This window comes from Telopea speciosissima, chromosome 1 (genome assembly GCF_018873765.1).
Source record: "Telopea speciosissima isolate NSW1024214 ecotype Mountain lineage chromosome 1, Tspe_v1, whole genome shotgun sequence".
In the NCBI taxonomy this organism is placed as follows: Eukaryota; Viridiplantae; Streptophyta; class Magnoliopsida; order Proteales; family Proteaceae; genus Telopea; species Telopea speciosissima.
Window position 1 is genome coordinate 78,357,829 of NC_057916.1, and position 20,775 is coordinate 78,378,603.

Sequence of the window (20,775 nt, forward strand, 5' to 3'; positions counted from 1 at the left end):
ATCTTTGGTAGTAGAGTAATTGATGTCATCATCAACCCATTTGAAAAATCTGCAACCACGATTTTCAACCTATATTCCAAATACATTATTCCATATTAAGAGACCATTATTGGGTTAAAAAAAGAAAAAATGACAACATTTCAATTGAATGTAGAAGTTGGTAGTCATACTCCTGTAGATTATGGGCAACACCAAAATCTTCGGCCTAGGTTTGCTTGTGATTTTACTACTCGAACTTTACATTGTCCTAACCCACATTCACATAATCCGAATTTGTCCACCCACATAAAAAATGTGTTATGGTTTGGACATTTGAAGTAGTCTCTACCACTATTTGGACCGTTATTTATTGTATAAACTTTACACAACGTTTGGCAGATTTCACGTCTTGTAACGGTAACCAAAGTTTCATTGGAAGTCATCTGTTCAATACTAAAAAAATAAATACAATAACGGTTATGGAAGATAAGAGCTTGAAACAGTAGCATAATGTAAACTTTGCAATATGTAGCATAATCAAAGATACTAAATTTAGAGTCAAATTAAAGTTAACAAAAGTATTAAATCAAACATTAAATAGTGTAACAATTGAAAATTCAAACATAACAAAATACTGTCACTGTTGAATTGGAATCTGAGGTATCCTCTTTTTTCTAGCCAAATGATTTGCAATAATTATCCGAATTTCATTCATAAGTCTTGCCCCTGCCCTTTGATTAGTAGTTGCAGCAGTATGCTCAAAAGATTGATGACTTAGATTTTGTTCATCTTCTACTGTTTGTTCACGACCATACTCTTCAAATAACTCATCTCGTCTTTGTTCATCTCTTATGTAGTTGTGCAGTCTACAACATGCTACTATAATGGCGGCTTGGTCTTTAATTTTATAAGTGTAAGATTAGTGAAAGAAGAAGAAGAAGAAGAAGAGAGATGGAGGAAGAGGAAAATCGAATCTGCAGAATAGGGGCTGCAGCCGTAAGTTTGACTGCCCCCAAATCATATTATTTAATAGGGTAAACATTAAACAATTCCCATAGACAAAAATACCCCCATTAGGGGAATCGTGAATAGGGGCTGATGCTATTCCCTATTCACGACTCCCCCTCTCTCCCTTACTTCTAACACTCCCCCTCAAGTTGGAGCATAGATGTTAATCATGCCCAGCTTGGTACAAATGTAATTCACTCTCATACTTCCCAAAGATTTGGTGAACAAATCAGCAAGCTGCTCCCCAGTGCGAATATGGCGAGGGGAAATAATCCCTTACTGTAGCTTCTCACGAACAAAATGACAATCGACCTCAATGTGTTTCGTTCTCTCATAAAACACCGGATTCTCAGAAATATGAATAGCAGCCTGACTGTCACACCACAACAGCATAGGAGAATCATCACCAAATCCAAGTTCCGTCATCAACTGTTTAATCCACAATAGTTCACAAGTGCCATGAGCCATAGCCCGATACTCCGACTCTGCACTAGACCGTGCTACTACAGTCTGTTTCTTGCTCTTCCATGAAAGAAGGTTCCCTCCAACAAAGACACAATAGCCCGAAGTAGACTTTCTGTCAATAGGAGATCCTGCCCAATCCGCATCAGTAAATCCTTCAATCCTTCTATGACCATGATTAGAATACAAGAGATCACGCTCTAGATCCTTCTTAATATATCTCAACACCCTTATAACTGCCTCCCTGTGAGCTGTCCTAGGGGCGGACATAAATTAACTCAGTACACTGACAGGAAAAGAGATGTCAGGTCTAGTCACAGTCAAATAGTTTAGTTTCCCTACCAGCCTTCGATACTTCTCTGGATCATCCAGAACATCCCCATCCTCTGCCATGAGTTTCACATTTGGATCCATAGGAGTATCCAAAGGCCTAGAGCCCAATAATCCTGTCTCTGAAAGTAAATCAAGCACATATTTTCACTGTGAGAGCGAAATCCCTTTCCTTGATTGAGCTACCTCAATACCCAAGAAGTACTTTAGTCGTCCCAGGTCCTTAGTCTGGAATGGCTGTCCCAAATATGTCTTCAAACTCTCAATACCAGAAGAGTCATCCCCTGTAATAAGAATATCATCTACATAAACCACCAAAAATATCTTCCCTGCATCTGACTGCCTGAAAAACACTGAGTGATCATTCTCAGACCGAGTCAAACCAAACTCCAGCACAACATCTGTAAAGTGGCCAAACCAAGCTCGCGGTGACTGCTTCAGCCCATACAAAGATTTCCTCAGCTTACACACCTTACCAGACTCCCCTTGAGCAATAAAACCAGGAGGTTGCTCCATATACACCTCCTCAAGGAGGTCCCCATGCAAGAACGCATTCTTGACGTCGAGCTGAAATAATGGCCAGTGATGTATAGCAGCCAAGGAAATTAAAATGCGAACAGAAGTAAGCTTTGCAACCGGAGAGAAAGTATCCAGATAGTCCATACCATACACCTAGGCATAGCCCTTAGCAACAAGACGGGCCTTCAACCGAGCCACAGACCCATCAGGATTAACCTTCACCACAAAGATCCAGCGACAATCGATAGCAGACTTACCAGAGGGTAAAGAAACAAGCTCCCATGTCTGATTGTCCTTCAGAGCAGAGAACTCCTCAGTCATGGCAGCCCTCCACCCAGGGTGAGCCAAGGCCTCTACCACAGACTTAGGAATAGGATAACTGTCAATTAGATAAACAAGCAACAAAAGAAGAGGACAAACGAGCATAGGACACAAAACGATCAATAGGGTACTAGGTACAACTGCGAACCCCCTTACGGGTAGCAATAGGAACATCAAGATCAGAAATAGGAGGTACAGTAACAGGGGTGGGAGTACCTGAAGTAGGATCTGAAGGCGAGGATAACGTGGTAGATGGTGCCGCCTGGGTACTGTATCTCTCCATAGGAGTAATGCAATGTGTCGGTGCATCCGGTGGGCGACGACGAAAAACATCCAGTGGTTTGGTAGGAGGTGGCACCGTAGGCAAAGGATCCTGCACAGGAGAAGAAGTATCGACAACATAAAGAGGGAGATCATCGTCCATCTCTGAAGCAGGCAGCGAGGATGCAACAAATGGAGTCGATTCAAAAAAGGAGACATCAGCGGTAACAAAGTACTTTCGCAAATCAAAAGAATAACACCGGTAACCCTTTTGGGTTTTAGAATATCCCACGAAAAGACATTTAAGAGCTCTAGGATCCAACTTAGAGCGATCAGGACGATGATCCCGAATAAAACAAATACACCCAAAAACACTTAGTGGTAAGACAAACAACGGATGGGAAGGGAACAACAAAGAATATGGAATGCCACCACCCAAAACAGAAGAAGGCATGCGGTTAATAAGATAACACGCAGTCAAAACAGCATCAGCCCAAAAAACTTTAGTCACTTTCATCTCAAATAAAATAGATCTAGTAACTTCCATCAAATGTCTGTTCTTCCTCTCAACTACACCATTTTGTTGAGGTGTATCCGCACAAGAGGACTGATGAATGGTCCCATGTTGAACCATAAACTCATGAAAGGAAGCAGAAAAATATTCTTTTGCATTGTCACTTCGAAGAACTTTCAAAGAAGTAGTAAATTGATTCTGAATTTCAAGCACAAAAGTATAGAAATGGAATATAATTCAGAACGATCCTTCATTAAATAAATCCAGGTAACTCTGGAAAAGTCATCTACAAAAGTGACAAAGTAATGAAAACCCAACATAGACGAAACAGGACATGGACCCCATACATCCAAATGAACTAAAGAAAAGGGTTGGACAGCCCTGTTATTGACTCGAGGGGGATAACTTACACGGTGAAGTTTCCCCAACTGACAAGACTCACACTGCAAACTAGACAAGGACTGAAACCGACTATCTAAAATCTTCAAACTCTTCAATGAAGGATGACCTAAACGACAATGAATCTGATGAGGAAGTGCCACGCTCGAACACGCCATAGTGGATGCGTCGTCAAGAAGATACAGTTCCCCAGATACGCGACCTCTACCAATTGTCTTCCTCAACTAGAGATCCTGAAACTCACAATAATCAGGAAAAAAGGTAACCGAACAATTGTTAGCTTTGGTAAATTTGCGAACAGATAATAAATTGAAAGGAAATTTGGGCAAGTAAGAAACGGAAGACAACGACAAAGAGGGGGTAACATGCACAGTGCCTGTACCCCGAACTTTAGCAAGAGACCCATCGGCTAACACAACATCAGAAGAAGTTTCACGAAACGAAGAAAAAACACCTGATGCTCCAGTCATATGGTCCGAAGCACCTGAATCAATGATCCAGAGACGAGAAGTAGATGATAGGCATGCAATAGCATTACCTGGCTGAACTAGGGTAGTAGTGGAGAACTGAGATGACTGAGAATTCTGAAATTGCGTAAACCGCTCATAGTCTTCATCAGACATAGTCATTGTTTTACCCTCAGGCTTAGAAGGAGGGGTAACCACCGGATCACTGTTGGCTGAATTTGCAAACTGAGGTGGTTTACCATGAAGCTTCCAACAAAAGCGCTGAATGTGACCAGCTCTGCCACAATGATGACAAGTGCGCACCTGTCCTGAAGTCTCTGAAGTACCGGATGTGGGTGCTTTACTGTTCCCTGACCCACGACCACGGCTACCACCACCGCTGCCCGTACCTGTCCCACCACTGGACCCACGGTTGGGGAAGGCTGCAAGGGCAGAATTCTCATTACCATGAGAGGAATCGTGGCTGCAATCTAATTATCTGTTGAGTTCAACATCTGACTCAATATTCTTGCATCCACCGTATCCCATGTCTTGTCTCCTTCAGGCTTTGGCTTGGTGAGATGATCCTGTTGATCACGCCCCGTCAAGGCCAATCGAACCACCATCTTCCATTGCTGAAAATTAGAAATCCCTTCAAGTTTCCTTTCGGTAATGCGATGAGAAGAGGAGGACAATTCTGTCACAGTAATCTTTGCATCACCCACGCTGAACTAAAACCAAATTAAATCTTCACAGAGAAGTCACGGACAGAGAGAAATTAATGGGCAGCAACCACTTCTGAACTTGCAAACTTATGGACAGCACTCACTTATTACTGTCAAACACCTCTGAAATTACAAACAATTCTGAAACTGTAGGGCAGCAAGGTGATACAACCTTCTACGACCTCCAATCAATCACAACCAACATACGCCAGCCAATAACTCAATCCAAATTCAAAACATAAACCACCGAGACCTAGTTCTTTATATAGTCATGAACTAGGCTCAAATAAAACCATAAAACTGCAGCAAAGGGTGTTGCATCCCCTTTAAGATGAGACCACGAGAAGTTCCAAAACCTTAATTCTTCAAATCCACAAGCTTATACAAATTAAAGCGCAGGAACAGAGAGAGGATTGAGGATGAAAAACCGACCTCTATAGTCCTAGCTCTGATACCATGTAAGATTAGTGAAAGAAGAAGAAGAAGAAGAGAGAAGGAGGAAGAGGAGAATCGAATCTGCAGAATAGGGGCTGCAGCCGTAACTTTGACTACCCCCAAATCATATTATTTAATAGGGTAAACATTAAACAATTCCCATAGACAAAAATACCCCCAATAAGGGAATCGTGAATAGGGGCTGACGCTATTCCCTAGTCATGACTCCCCCTCTCTCCCTTACTTCTAACAATAAGATTTCATTGACCTTAAAATTTGAAACCTATTTTTCAATACGCCGAAGGACCTTTCATTAACATTACACAGAGAAGAATGCCTGTAGTTGAACAACTCCTTCGCTGTTGTTGCATGCCCTCTATCCCCTTGAAAATCTGGCAAGTCATATCTTTCACCTCGAAACGGTGTTAAGTATCCTAGTTGACTTGCATAACCTGAGTCAACAGCATAATACTTGCCTTGAAGTATAATGGACATTGTAAATTAATATTTCGGTGTTAACATTCAATTATAATTTGTATAAGCTTAAAATTAGAGTAATTGTCTTTACCTGGAGGTGGATGAGGGAAACCTATGCTAGGATCTGATCTTGCTGCTTCAAATACCCGAGCATCATGTGCACTTCCTTCCCAACCCACGTACACAAATATGAAACGCATACTGAAGGAAAATACACACATGACATTCTGTGTGATTAATCCTTTTCGATTCCTATATCGGGTTTGCTTTGAAGGTTTGACAATGGCACTAATATGAGTACTGTCTATTGCACCAATGCAATCCTATATGGAACATACAACCAACCAAAGTCACTACAAAATTGGGTAATCATATGTACGAATAACTAAACAATATTATGTAGTTCAAGATTAAAATTTTGAGACTACCTTAAAATATGGGTAGTACTTTTTGTTGTAACGAATCTCATTGGAGATCTCATCAAAAGAAGGTGGCGTGATTGTTTCCTTCGCTAATTTGAGCATAGTTTTCAGCACTGTATGGAAGACAGAAAAATATTTCGACACTGTGAGGTCGTAGATCGGCCTCCGGTGTGTAACAACATATATATAATCCACACCCATACAACAAGTATTATTCATATTTTTTCCAAAAAAAGCTTTTGTGAATAGTAAATTTACCTAAAATGGAAGTAGGCAGCACCCAAGTCTTCTTTGTAGTGAATCCCAGTAGAAATGGTGAAGAATTGGCCAAAAAATGAAGAAACCACTACTCCCTTGATGTTTTTCTCCTTCTCCACAACAAAGAGCTCTAACTCGACCGAGGGAGTTCGAAATTTCGAACAAGAGGTCGAGTTCTGGCTTTTTTTATAAGGTGCTTTTCACTTAAAAGCCGATATGTTGCGAGATTTTTGAAACTCACGAGATATCGGTCGAAATCTCGACCGAGATTTTCGATATTTGACATTTTTGTGTTTCATATGATATCTTTTCTCGACTAGCTCAAATTTACCGAGATTTCCGTCAGCGAGATTTTGAACTATGTTTGATACTGAAGAACCTATGCAGCTCTTCTGTGATAACAAAGTAGCTATAAGCATTGCTCACAATCCGATGCAACACGATAGAACAAAGCACATCGAAGAGGACCGACACTTCATCAAGGAGAAGATAGACTCTGGCTGCATTTGCACCCCTTTTGTGAAGACTGGTGATCAATTGGCAGACATCTTTACCAAAGGACTTTTCTTCAGTTTGGTACTCTATTATGCAAGCTGGGAATGCATGATATTTATTCTCCAGCTTGAAGGGGAGTATTAGAGTTTGTGTAGTAAAGGTATTGTAGGAACTAGTTTGTTAACTAGTTACCTTATATTGTAATTTTCCTTTTTTACCTTTTACCTCCCTAGGGAGGTGTATGTAATTTCTTTCATATTATTAATGAAGTAATATAGGTGTGGTGGAGACATCACTCCAACACACAACATTCCACCATCTTCTTCAACCCTCCTTCTTCAACTTTAGGGGGGTGGGATGGGCTGGCCGCTCGAGGGGCTAGGCCCAATAAGGTTAGGAACAAGGAGAGGACTAGAAGTAGGAGGGGTAATAGAATGGGTGTTAATAGAGAAGGTGGTAGGACCCAGGGGGTACCCCTTTGAATCGAATGTGAGAGGAAAACAATAACACCAAAGCTTTATCAAGATGCCTCCTTGGTTGGCGGCTACTTGGTCCCATGCGCTAAGCAAATGACTGTGGGTTTCTGAAGAATTGACTGTTTTTATAGTTCCTCCTCCATGTCATTTGGTTTGTCTATATAATTTGCAGTACAAATGAAAGAGGCAAAAATTGTTTGCAGCATCGGATCATATGATCTGGGCAGTGTTACTTAGTTGTTGATGAGTGCTTTATCTTTGCTGAAGGATGGTCCAGGTCAACCACAGAACCTAGGAGGGAACTTTTCTATGTGGATGCTACTTGAGAGAGTGAGATTTACGTTGGACGGCCTTGAATGCAACAAGATTGGGGTCAGTTATGAGGCTTATAATGGGCAGCCAAACTTTTGCTCTTCACCATTTTTGAATTGCTTGCATAATCAGTTGTGGACATATCGGGAGGTTAGTCTCTCGAATTGAAAACTTGATAGTTTAATTTCATGCTGAATTCATGTCTAATATATTTATTTCATGTGAACTGTAAAATTCTGTCAATATAGGAACTCCATTGATTTAGATTGGTGATCTTGTAAATTCTAATTTGTAGCTAAGGGCTGCTATTATGTTTTCAGATGTGCCTTTTAGTTTTTTTTTTAAAAAAAAGGGAAAAACTTAAATTTTCTTTCATCAGTGTAATATATTTTTCCAAATAGAAGACATCAGGAAATATGAGCAAATAAACGAATAAATTCTGTTTGTTTTCTGTTGCTCTTTCCATCATATTTGTGATCAAAGAAATATGGTGGATAAGTTTGAATGATTAGTCTAACTTGTCTTTATTTTCTTACAGAATGATCAGATCCGAATTGGGAGGAACCAGGTGCCTCTTTATGGTGTGGAAGGAAGGTTTGAAAGGATAAACCAACATCCAGTTATGTCCGTGATATATTTTTCCATTTTCTTACAGTTACTACTTTGATTCCAATCATTTTTTTTTTTCTGAAGCTTTACCTGAAACAACGTGCAGAATGCAGGGACACATTCTTTCTCTATAGGAATCACTGAAGCTCTTAATTCAAATCTCTTGGTAGAATTAAGAGCTGATGACATAGAGTATGTCTACCAAAGGTTATCACTCTCACCTAAGTGCAACGCGTTTGCAGGATTTATCTCTAAAGATTTCTATCATCGGCCAAAGGATTGCTTATGAAGCTTCTTTTTAACTTTGGGGGTGATATTCATATATATCATACAATAATATTTGAGAACATGTTTTACTTTTCCTGATTTGTGACATATTAAGTCCCTGGAGAAAGGAGATGGTGTAGAATGCATATATCTTCATTAACTTGAGTTTAGCTGGAGGGAGGTATTCTTGATGCAGAACTAATCCCGAACCAGGAGAATTCCAGCAGGAGACTAGCTTGTGACAGGATCACAGGGAAAAGGAACAAGAACCAGAATTAGAGAAAATTTATTAGCAAAGAGAATTACTTTGATAGTCAATTCAGAATCAGAGTTTGGAGAAAAATTTGACTTGTCATTAATGACAGAGGTCCACTTTATTTATAAGGAGAATTACAGCCCAAGGGAAAAAAAGTAAAGAGTTGAAAATAATAAAGCCCTAAAGTAACCTATGGTAAAGAGATAATATTCCAATCCCACGGTTCTCAACACTCCCCCTCAAGTTGGTGCCAATATATCATACATGCCCAACTTGGAGACCAATGGGTGGAATTGCTTGAATGTGGCTTGTGTACAATGGTTGATTTGTGTTCCCTTTGTGAAGTCTACTGATCAGGTTGTTGATATTTTCACCAAGGGATTGTCTGGGAAATTGTTCCATCCTAATCTAGTCAAGTTGGGCATGATTGACATGTTTGCTCCAACTTGAGGGGGAGTGTTGAATTATGTACACCGGAATACTGTGGGGGTATTCTGGTCATTTCACAGTTGTATTTTTTCCTTCTTTGTACCTCCTAGTTAAGTCGGCTGTACTAGGGGTACTTTGGTCATTAGTATGTAATCTCTCATATTATAAATACAATGCTTGGTTGATCATATTGATCATTCAAGCAATTACTCTCTAATTCAGGTCTGCTAACATCCACAACCTCTTTATTCATAACTAGAGGAAGAACATTCCAGAATAGATACAATGACAATAATACCTATAGGACAGAATTACCCTTGTACAGTTGTACCCAATACATTGCAACAGATCTCTACCACACGTATATAACAAGGAAAGAGATGAGAATGGAAGGTTGGAGAAGAAGAAGAGAGATGATGGTAGAATGTTGTGTGCTAGAGAAATGATCTCTACCACACCTGTATTACTTTACTAACATAACATATAGAATTACATACAACTCCCTAGGGAGGTAAAAGGTTAAAAAGGATATTACAATGTAAGATAATAAGCCACTAAACTAGTTCCCAAAGTATCCTTAATACATAACTCTAACACTCCCCCTCAAGCTGGAGAATAAATGTCATACATTCCCAGCTTGCACAACAGGGTACTGAATTGATGATAAATGAATCCCTTTGTAAAGATATCTGCCAACAGATTACCAATCCTTACAAAAGGGGTGCATATGTAGCCAGAGTCAATCTTCTCCTGATGAAGTGTCTATCCACCTCTATGTGCTCTGATACCAAGTTGGAATTTAAAGATTGTGAGTGAACAAGGAAAGTGATGAGAATGGAAGGTTGGAGATGAAGGAGAAGAAGAGAGATGATGGTAGAATGTTTATGTTAGAAAAATGATCTCTACCACACCTATATTACTTCCACAACAAAAACAACAACAACAAATTCAGCCTTAATGGGGTTGGCTACATGAATCCAAACAAAACAAAGTAGGGAAAACAGAGTTCTAACCAAAAAGGGAAAGAGATGAGAAATAAAAAAAAGAAAAAAGACAAATGAAAGATGGGGAAAAAAGTAGAAAGTGGAAAGATACAATGCAAGACAATAAGTAACTAAACTAGTTCCTAAAGTACCCTTAATACATAACTCTAACAAGTAGACCCTCTGGGATAAGATTTGGAGAGGCAATGGAAGTTGGCCAGAAAATCTGCATAAATAGTCAACTGCCTCCGCCTTAATATCATCAACTGAGGAGAGGGAGAAACCATCTCTAGCCAAAAGCATGGGGATGGAGATGACTTTGGGGCTTGGATGAGGTCCACTCTAGCCAAAAGCATGTTGAGCAGACTCCTAATGTTCTTTACTTATTAGGGGCTTATGTGCAAATGCACATAAGTCCATGACTTAAGTTTGTTATTATCACTATTTGATTTAATATAAGGGAGTGGGGCAGACGGTTAGGTTATTAAGACAAACCGTGAGCTTGTTTCTCTCCTCCCTTCAAGCAACACCAAAGCGCGCTATCTGATCTACAACCAAAGAAGCAATGGCTGAGCTAGCTGATCAATGACCACTCGATCCTGGTGATCGAGCTGACTTTTCTCTTCTTCTTCTTCTTCTTCTTCTTCTTCTTCTATACTCTTGCAGGTACTGGTTCCCTTGTTCTTGGTATTGTAACAAACAGAAAATAGACTTAGAATGTAATCTGGACTCAAATTCCTAATTATAGGACTTGACTTAAGAGCATAATCAAAACAGGACCTGGACTTATCAATTCTTAATCCATCCTGACCAATGGCAAATACTCACAATTAAAATAGGAAAGTAGAACCCAAAACAATACTCCTTGATAGACTATGAATAAGATTCCCAAAGAGACTAGGATTCCTAGAGAGACTAGGAAACCTGGAAATTCTGGAAAATCGAGAACCACAGGCTTCAGATGGATGCTTTCTCTTTGTTTCTGCATCAATTCTTTTTCTCCTGTGATATGTCATCTCTTGCCTGTGTATTAAATCTTAAATGCTTTTGGCATGTCATCTCAAGTTATGGTATGTCTCACTAAGAGATGGTTTCCTGAAATCCATTTGGGGCTTGAGAGAGACATGGGATTGATGAACATCATTTCAGTGAAAAAATTCTCTTTTGTATCAATATCTCATACATGCTGTTGTAACTTTTTATAAATGTTTGAACAGCTAGAGGGAGTGTGGGAGTTACTTTCGAAGCAAGTATTGTTGCAATTCTGTGTATTGTTTCTTCGTTGTATGCAGTAGCAGTTAACCATCTTCTCTTATATTGCATATGAGAGTGCATCCCACTCTATATTTATATATAGTGAAGTAAAACTGTTCTATCTCAAGTTTCATGATGTTACTTTATTTTATATACTTGTGTAATAATCTCAAGATTGCATTGTTTTAAATGATTGTGCTCATGCCTTTACATTTCTCTTCAGGAGCCCTGGAAAAATCTTAGGTGTCACCATCCCAACATTTGAAGCCCTTACTCAATTTGGCACTGCCACGGTTACAACTAAGAACATTGGAAAATTAGAAGCATCATACAGCTTAACGGTATCCTCTATCAAAATGTTTCAGCATAATCTATATGAGCACTAGGGTACATTTTCTAGTAGAGTTCGAGTTTCTATTGTTTGAATTGTGAACAATTGGATTGATGGTATAGTTTTTGGATGATGTATAAGATGTTCTGTGTCATAGAGATTGCAATCATCTGACTTAATGATTAGTGAAGATCAATGTTTATATATAAGTACAAAATTTTATTCTTGCAAACGAAACTGCAAATAGAGAAACATAAATTGTTGATCTGAACTCAACTTGTGAGCGCCAAACAGAATTTTGGTATACTTGTGGGATTATGTACTGTAGTACAAAGATAGATGACTTCCCTATTAAAATGTTTGAGATGCGCATATTTGACAAGTTGGTGCATGGGAAATAGAGGAACTGTTATAGTAGTGTATAATTTGATTTTAGAATGAAAGTTGGTCAGGAATTTGATCGAAACAGGTGTCAGCATTTAAAAAATAAAACAAGAAAGAGAGAAAAAAGGCTACGATTTTTTTTTTTTTGCATTACTTTTTTTGTGACAAAATTAGGTGCACTTAGATACTTGTATTACATTAGTTTTTTGTTCTGTCGATGTGGGTGTTGGCATCTGCAGTTTTTTCTGGCACATGGAGAGTGACATCGCCTTTCCAGAATGTCCAAATATGGCAGACACTGTGGATTTGCCACTTTTTGCAATTCCTTCATCGACATAAGCCCTGTGGCCTTCCTAACATTGCATTCTGCTGAAATTCTTGATTTCCCTTAAAGAACGAAAGGTGGTTCCTTTCGGTATTTAGGAGCGCTATAGGGCTGAAACTTACCGCAGGTATAACTTGCAGAATAGGACACGCTTCAAGCTGCCAACTCAGCTGTCATTTGACAGAATAGCTAAATGGCAAAAGTTTTCCTAGACCAGCCTGCACTTGGAGATCTTTTCTAGGAGGACCACCTATTTCTGCTACATGGAGGTGTGATGTAGCAGAGGCAGTTTCGACCGTTGGATTTCTAGGAAATGATCTGGATTGGCCACATGTCAAAGATCAGATACGAATTCAATCAAATACCCCCCCCCCCCCATGTATGTCCATGCATCCCTGTATTTGTCAAACGTCCATTTCTTGGTGTGCACCCCTTCATAGCCCTTGATTTTTCAATACTTGTTTTTGCCACTTGACCAACTCTGATAGGGATGAAACTTGACATATGAGCAGGGAACCTGGGGTCCACCTGTCCACAAAATTACAGCCCTGTCTGACCTAGGTGACAGAACCAAGGCCCTCGTGAAGAACCTTTCCAGACCGGATCCGCCCAGGAATACAGTCCCGTAATTAAATTAACTCCTACACCTTTTTACTAAACATGAATAATAGGTTCTAGATTGGAAAGGAAAGATTAAAATTAGCAAATAATGTGTAGACTTACATATGTTGTAGCACTCATGTTAAGATGTAACTAATATCAATAACCGTGAATCTATATTGTTCTATTGGTGCATAACTACTTGTTGGGTATAACAGCGTTGATGGTTGAATTTATTTTTTCCTTGGCTCTTTACTACTTCTTTTTGGGAAGGAGAATTTCAAGAAACCTCTCTAGTTTAATTGCTTGTAATTCCTATATCCTGCAGTTTGATTGCTCAAGTGGTGTAACCCTCGTGGAGGTACCCTTACATCAAACTTCTGTGTATCCTAAAATTTTCCTGAAACACTAGAGAGGATGTTTTTGTAAGTAATATTGTTGCAGGAACAATTTTACATAATGAAGCCAGATGAGGTTGCAGTTCGCTCTTTCAAGCTATACCCAACAACAGATCAAGCGGCAAAATATGTATGTGCAGGTAACAGGAAGTGAAAAATAATACATAAGAATGAGAGAATAGGAATTCTTTGTTGAAATGCTTGTGTTTCAATGCAGCAATTTTAAAGGACTCTGATTTTAATGAAGTGGACAGAGCAGAGTGCCAGTTTACTACTTCAGCTACTGTTCTAGACAATGGAACTCAGGTCAGAGGATTGTTTGAGAACTATTCTAAAATCGCATGTCACCATATCTCCTCCCCCCCCCCCCCCTTCCCAAAAAAAATACTGGTATTATAAAACGAGACAAAAGAACAGATACTGTTCTCAAGAACATGAAACTGAGAAACGTCTCAATTCTTGACCTTACATGATAAAGAACATCTACCATGGAAAAATTTCAGATGCTTGAAAGGATTATGAAATAAGTTTACATTTGACTTTCAGACATCTACATATATTCTGTAAAGGTCTTCCTGGTATCTACTTTTGTGTACTGTGTTGCTTGCCTCCCCTTTTACCATGTATACATATGTAGATTCTTGATCCCTGATTACAATTTCCTTTTTCTTTTAACAAACAGAGCCTAATGGAATACTTTATCATATTACAGATTTCTCCCTTTCAACCACCAAAGACAGGTATAAATGGCTTCTTTGAATCTATCGAAGTTATATGGAACAGATTTTGGGATGGTTTAGGAGATTTCTTTTCAGGCAGAACTTGCAGGTATGTGCTCCATTTAAGAAATGCACTGTTTTTCACCAATTCTAAGTCACAGAGGTTTGAAATTTACTAATAAAATGTACCCAGTATCCAAAGAATTATTCTTGAGTGCTCATCCCCTGATAATGGCAGTGGCCCTTTGCTGGAAGGGGTTAAGAGATGTAGACCGAATAGAGCTTCTCTCCTATTGGTTTATCTTTTTTTCAGGACAAAACCATATATTCTTGTATTTATTTCCTTCTATTATTTGGGAGATCCTCATTTCCTTTGCTGATAATTCGATACAACACCTTCCCCACACCTAACCAGTTAAAAAACAAAAAACAAAACCTAGTATGAAATTGGTGTTAATTTGGGTTGACAGAAGCATTTTTTTAAGGTGCTTTTTGTTCTTCATTATTGATTGACATCTTCATTGTCACTTCTTGTTTATTTGTAAGCGTATATAAGCTGGTGCTAATGCTTAAACATGTGCTTCCTTTAGGGTTACAAAATTCATTCGCCTAAGCTTGAGCCGACTCACATAGTGGAGATCGTAATTAGAAGAAAGAAAGACGTACTGATGTATTAACATATTCAAGTTCTGCTAAGTATGACTACTATAATCAATTTAGATACAAGAAAACATAGTTTCCTCTTTCCCTCAGGTAAAATGCTTCAATATCTATTAAATTACATTATAGCTGTACAACAAAACAAGAGAACTTACAAGAATATTCTCAGTCAAAATGAAGAGTAAAATAGAAGTGCAATAGAAGTGGAAAAGAAAAGGAATTCTGAGGTCGATGCCAAATGTACGTCCTCTTTCTGTATGGTTGATTAAATTTTGGAATGGCATAGTGCAGAGAGTAATCACATTCTTTTTATCCAGAGAAACTACTAACTGTTCTCATAGTGTGGGCTAATGTGACTCCTCGAGTTGCGGACCAATATATATTTTCTTTCCTAAAATACAATTATGCACCCCCCCCCCAAACTTTCCCCCTTTTCCTCCCCCAAAAGTATCCAAATTCATTAATGTCAAATTTGCTTGATCTTTTTAAATTCCTTTTCCTTTAATTGGAAATGAGTCATGGGCCTCACCATCTGTTTCCACATAAAATACCACTTGACACAAATAAATGGAAAATTTATGATCTTTTGAACTTTTTATTCATAAAATTTTTCATTAGAAACAAGATTCGTGTGCTCACAAAAATTCAGAGAAGTTAATGAATTCAACATCCTTTCTTTTCCCTGGATTTGAGAAAGTGCTGTGAGAGTGACCGACTTCATGATATATTGTTCTATGAACGACTTAAATATCTTCATTTGATTTGGAAACTTCCCTGGACCATTTTTTAAAACCATAGTTTACTTTACACTAATCACCTCACCTTTCTGACAGTACATTTTGATATGGCAAACTGAACTCTTAGTTCCTTTCTATCATGGTTTTTACCTTTGAACTGCATCTTCCCCTTCCTCTCCAAGACATAAAAAATAAAAAAGATTAGAACAATCAGATGATTGCCAAGGTATTAGGTGATATAACATGGATAATCTTGCGGGGAACAGACCAGTCTGACACATTTAAAGCATAATGCACCAAGTTTTTAAGTAGGCTTACAAATCTGTTCTTTCAAAAAAAAAATTTCTTGGCTATTATAATTTTCTTTTTAACTGCATTAAGTATTGAGTCCTTACCCACCAGCAGTCCTGCACCCTCACACAGACATTTTTGAAACCTGTCTGACAGCCTACTGATGTACTTTTGGTTCTTTTTACAAGCAGAAGGAAATGCTCCGGGTTTTTCGACTTCAGTTGCCACATACAGTATATTTGTATGAGTTGGGTAATGATGTTCGGTTTGTTTTTGGCTATCTTTCCAACAGGTTAATTTTTTTTCTTGGTCAGTTTCTGCTTAGGGTGGATTGTTTTCAGAAACATGCTACATATGAATAATCTATTATTGTTTGAGTTGCAGTGATTGTGCTTCTTTGGCTTTTACACCAAAAAGGATTCTTTGACCCAATTCATGAGTGGTGGGATGATCAATTTGAGGAGAAGAAGCAAAGAGCTGGAGTGGATATGAAGTATGGTACACGTCTTGGCAGTACTCACAACCATCTTCGTAGGCATCACAAGAAGGAAGGCAGGCATTATAGTGTACAAAATAAACAAAGCAGTCATGTTCGTCATGAGCTTCACAAGCACAGGCATGCTGATTTAGGAACTGATTATTACCATCTTCGCCATGCTCATACAGACAGACACAAACTTGATAGAGGTAAAAATTCGGGTGGGGGACACTACACAAGGAGGAAAGGAGATGGTTCGATGGATGAAAAACTTGACCACCGCAGGCTCAAAGAAAGATATAAAGGGCCATCAAAAATTGTCTGAGCAGGAAAAAAAGATAGCATATAAAATTATAAATAGCACAAACATGGTAGCTGAAGGACCACATCCAATTCAAAACCTACTGTAAGCCGAGTGAATAATGACTGAATCAGTTGCTGCAGTTGGCATGATATTGTTATGCTCATTCTACTTGTCAGTTCTTTCTTTTGACAATTTTATATATTTGAAATCTCAAAAAAGGTAGTCTGCACTTGACACAAAATCATGAGTTGGAAACATTTACACTAGTTGTTACATGTAAATTTTCATACTGGTAAGTTACATTTTCTGGATTCCCTTCTCCCCCTCACACCTCCTCCCCTTTACAAAAAAAAAAAAAAGACAACATTGTGAAAATCTCCATTATTCATTGAGGAAGAGGGAAAAGGGAGCAAACCTCAAGTCTATTCACAAAAGTTGGTAAGCAACCAAGAATGGAAAATATATTTTCAAAGTGGTTTTGGTTTCGGAATAATTTGTTTCTCCTTTTCTCTACACTGCCTGAAGACAACTTATGACTCCCTCTGCAACTTGTAAGTGAAAGGTTATATTGTCTCAAGCCATAAGTAACTTGCATTGCATCGATATGTTTTGATGCATGAAATGTTCATTTGGAATGCTTTTAACTATGCTTCTCTGATATCCGGATATGATAACCATTTGGAAATGCCAAACCAGGGGTACGAACTATATCTCCTCCCTTAATAGTTGTCCATCTGACAAAACCAAACATGATAAATCAGTCCCTCTCTATCTATATATACATGAGTTTGTCCATGAGCATGAGAGGTGTGTGTGGATTTGTGTTCTTACCTGTACTTCGTAACTAAGCAGTGAAGAAAGGTAGCCATTTGCACCTTGGTAAACTCTGTTCCAACACAAAACCTCATGCCACCACCAAAAGCCATGAAATGCCTTGTTGCACCATTTAATTCAATGCCCTGTGACAAACAAGTTGATATGTGATGGGAATGCATTAGGAAGAACTATAGAATGAAGGACCTAGTGACAAACAAGTTGATATGTGATGGGAATGCATTAGGAAGAACTATAGAATGAAGGACCTAGTTAAGAGAGAATGTCCTGAGAACAACTGCCTAGTGCAGTTGGTAGAAAGTGTGGAGTGTAAAAGCCCACCCTACTAGGAGGTCTTGCGTTCAAGCCTCTTCGTTCTCATCTTCCCTCCCTCTCATTAAAAAAGAGAGAGAGAATGTCCTCATCATGGATATCTGACCATTTGATTAGTATGTGGAAACATATTTTATAGCCTCTCCAGTAGGGGTTGGGAGTTGATGACACAGTAGTCCAATCTCAGGGTCACATCACCATTGGTGAAGGAATTCTTACTTCTCCGCTGGTGAAGGTAAAGTTAGTCCTAGAATAAAATACCACATCTAATGAGGAAAGAAAAGGGAAGAAAACAAAGGAAAAAGGATAAAATACTGAAGATATGGGCCTAACCTTCCATCTCCCTGGATTGAAGGCAGTAGGATCTGTATACTTGGCAGGGTTCAAATGGACAGCTGGAGGACAAACCATAACCGCCCAACCTGCTGGAATTGTATAACCTGAAGAACCAGACAAATTTGCCTGAGTAATGCTCCAAATGTAACAAGGCTCAATTTTCTTTTTTAACTAGAATTTGATTAGTCAAATGATAAACATAAACATACCCTTAAATTGGATTTCTCTAAGTGATTTTCTGAAGATTCCAGGGACTATATTTGCCAACCTCACTGTTTCATTGATTACCTGCAATTTTAACAGGTCAATTAAAAAGGGTTCTCAAGGTTCCATTAAAAAGGGAGGGGAAGAAAAGAGACAAGAAAAGGAAGAAGACTTGTCAAAATGGGTTGCTTGGCTCACCTGAAATGTAAAACTCATTGATTTGTATTCCTTCCATGTAACCCCAGAATCAACATTCTCTCTGCTCCTTACAATTTTCTCATGTTCTTCCTGATCATACATCAAAGAACAAGATTTTAAAATCATGGATGTGAGAGATAGAAACAATACTAGAATCATAAACTGGGGATGTGTTACTGACCGTTAATTCATTGAGCACTGAAGGGTTGTCAGAAAGGAGCTTCATGGATAAAGTTAGAGCCAAGGAAGTTGTCTCAAAACTGGCAAAGAGAAGGACAAACATCAAATCCAAAGCAATTGCCTCAGTAAGGATTGTTCCTTCTTTCTTCAATTCTTCTAAGACATGGTCGAAAAAATCTCCTTTTCGCTTCTCCTCCGGCATTGCTCGTCTCTCATGGAACATATCCTTGAGCAGCTTCATTGCTCTCTTCCTTCCCTGCACAAAGAGCGCCATTATATCTATTTTATTGGGTTTCACGCAAAAGCAATAATCTCACATCGGATGTAAGTAGCCCAATGTAAAAGCTTATAAGGACTTGCACCCCTCTCCTTAAAGGCTAACTATTAAGGATGAGTTCTATTAAGTCCCAACACACATTTGAGAGTAAAAGTACCTGCAAACATTTGTGATAAGCCGTGCCAGGAATATCCAAAGGGAATGAAATTAGTCCTTGTATGAAAGCAACAAAACTCTCCCTCAGATTGTCGCGGCACTTGGCGGAGTCATAACTGATCAGTTTCTTTGCAGTTAGATCAAATATCATCTGTAGCGATCCAAATTAAGAACCATTACAATCAACACAATAGCATTACAATGAAAATTATTGAGAAATCAAGTACTCTGTCTGAACTTATACCGTTGCAGTGGCTTCCTTCACTTCTACACTGTCCCAAGATGACCAGAGATGTAAGTTTTTCTTGGCAAATTTTTCTATTTCAGGGAGGAGCCCATCTTTAATGTTTTCAGGGCCAAACAGATTCAAAACCAAATTCTTGAGGTACTTGTACATGAAACCATGTAGTGAACCCACATTTTGTTTACCAAAGATCTCTGTGAAGGTATCTGGGTACCAACTCTGGAACAATTGACCTTCTTGTTGGAAGATGAAATAGTTGAGATCTGGGTCTGTAGATATAATGACAGGTCGACCCACAAGGCTGGTTCTGAACACTGGTCCATATCTGTGAAAATGATATTATACCAGAACATGTTTTAGATTCATTCTGTTCTAGCTTAGGAAATGACTGGCTATCAAAAGTCCAAAAATAAACAAAAAACAAAAAAAAAAAAACTTAATTACCTTTCCATTCTCTGTTTGATGAAAGGAGGAATATCAGAGGAGGTATTGGGGGAGAAGAACTGAAGGGTCTCTCCAATTAGAGGGAAACCCATTGAGCCTGGTGGGAGTTTTCCATTACATTTGGGATTCCTCCAGCTGTAGACCCAATGTGTAATGTATAAGATAACCAAAGCTCCAGTCCACAAAAAAATGGACCACATTGTGTATGTGGGATCGGAAAGCAATAAGGGGCTTAGCTTGCTGGTGATGGTGATGGTGGTGGTGGTGGTGGTTGTACTGAAATGAGTATATATAGAGAAGAGAAGAGAAGAGAAGAGACTAACTGGGTAGGCAAGAATGCAAGAAATTTTGCTTTTAAATTGGAGAGAGAGAGAGAGAGAGAGAGAGAAGAGGGACAGCAGTGCTGGCATGTATCTCAGCTGACCATGAGGAAGAAGTACTTAAATAGATGAACTGGGTAACACAGCTTTGTATGTATAAAGAAAATAATGATAATAAAATAGAAGTTTTTGGTCTTTGGTTTTTGTATAGTTAGTTGCTCAAAAAGGCCTTACAGAGGTGGTTTGGTTGGAGATAAAATAATTTTGTCTAAGACCACCCATAATTCTCCCTTGTCAACGGGGAGGGCTTTTATTAAAATGAAGCAAGCAAGGTAGGGTGTATTAAGCCTAACATGACCAGAGGAATTTGAAGCTTACACGATCCTTCCTCATTCCTTCAGCTGTT

At 38.8% G+C, this 20,775-nt stretch overlaps 2 protein-coding genes across 2 annotated transcripts in view; one reads left to right on the forward strand and one right to left on the reverse strand.

The window, feature by feature from the left end:
- The window catches only part of LOC122655143 (protein HAPLESS 2), a 68,017-nt gene extending 51,132 nt beyond the window's left edge, over window positions 1–16,885 (forward strand). Inside the window, exons 9-18 of the mRNA XM_043849372.1 lie at window positions 7,795–7,989; window positions 8,378–8,458; window positions 8,555–8,655; window positions 11,861–11,978; window positions 13,606–13,638; window positions 13,722–13,815; window positions 13,893–13,981; window positions 14,388–14,503; window positions 16,274–16,374; window positions 16,467–16,885. Coding sequence (XP_043705307.1) covers window positions 7,795–7,989; window positions 8,378–8,458; window positions 8,555–8,655; window positions 11,861–11,978; window positions 13,606–13,638; window positions 13,722–13,815; window positions 13,893–13,981; window positions 14,388–14,503; window positions 16,274–16,374; window positions 16,467–16,885 — 1,347 coding nt within the window. The remainder of the gene's footprint in view (window positions 1–7,794; window positions 7,990–8,377; window positions 8,459–8,554; window positions 8,656–11,860; window positions 11,979–13,605; window positions 13,639–13,721; window positions 13,816–13,892; window positions 13,982–14,387; window positions 14,504–16,273; window positions 16,375–16,466) is intronic.
- Window positions 16,886–17,074: 189 nt separating this feature from the next.
- Window positions 17,075–20,249, reverse strand: LOC122648840 (cytochrome P450 87A3). The gene is made up of 9 exons (XM_043842106.1): window positions 20,050–20,249; window positions 19,606–19,930; window positions 19,363–19,512; window positions 18,930–19,184; window positions 18,749–18,838; window positions 18,556–18,634; window positions 18,344–18,450; window positions 17,696–17,823; window positions 17,075–17,598 (listed from the first exon to the last, which is right to left on the reverse strand). Exons 1-9 carry the CDS (start codon window positions 20,247–20,249, stop codon window positions 17,505–17,507), a joined length of 1,428 nt encoding a protein of 475 aa, XP_043698041.1. The 3' UTR covers window positions 17,075–17,504.
- Between the last annotated feature and the right edge of the window lie 526 nt (window positions 20,250–20,775).

What these genes read in the sequence shown, in the direction of transcription:
- LOC122648840 (XM_043842106.1), bottom strand. Translation starts at nt 20,249, where the DNA reads ATGTGGTCCATTTTTTTGTGGACTGGAGCTTTGGTTATCTTATACATT. An exon ending in CTTATCACAAATGTTTGCAG is followed by an intron (nt 19,185 to 19,362) that starts GTACTTTTACTC and finishes CTCTTTGTGCAG; the next exon opens with GGAAGGAAGAGAGCAATGAA. An exon ending in TGCTTAGTTACGAAGTACAG is followed by an intron (nt 17,599 to 17,695) that starts GTAAGAACACAA and finishes TGGTTTTGTCAG; the next exon opens with ATGGACAACTATTAAGGGAG.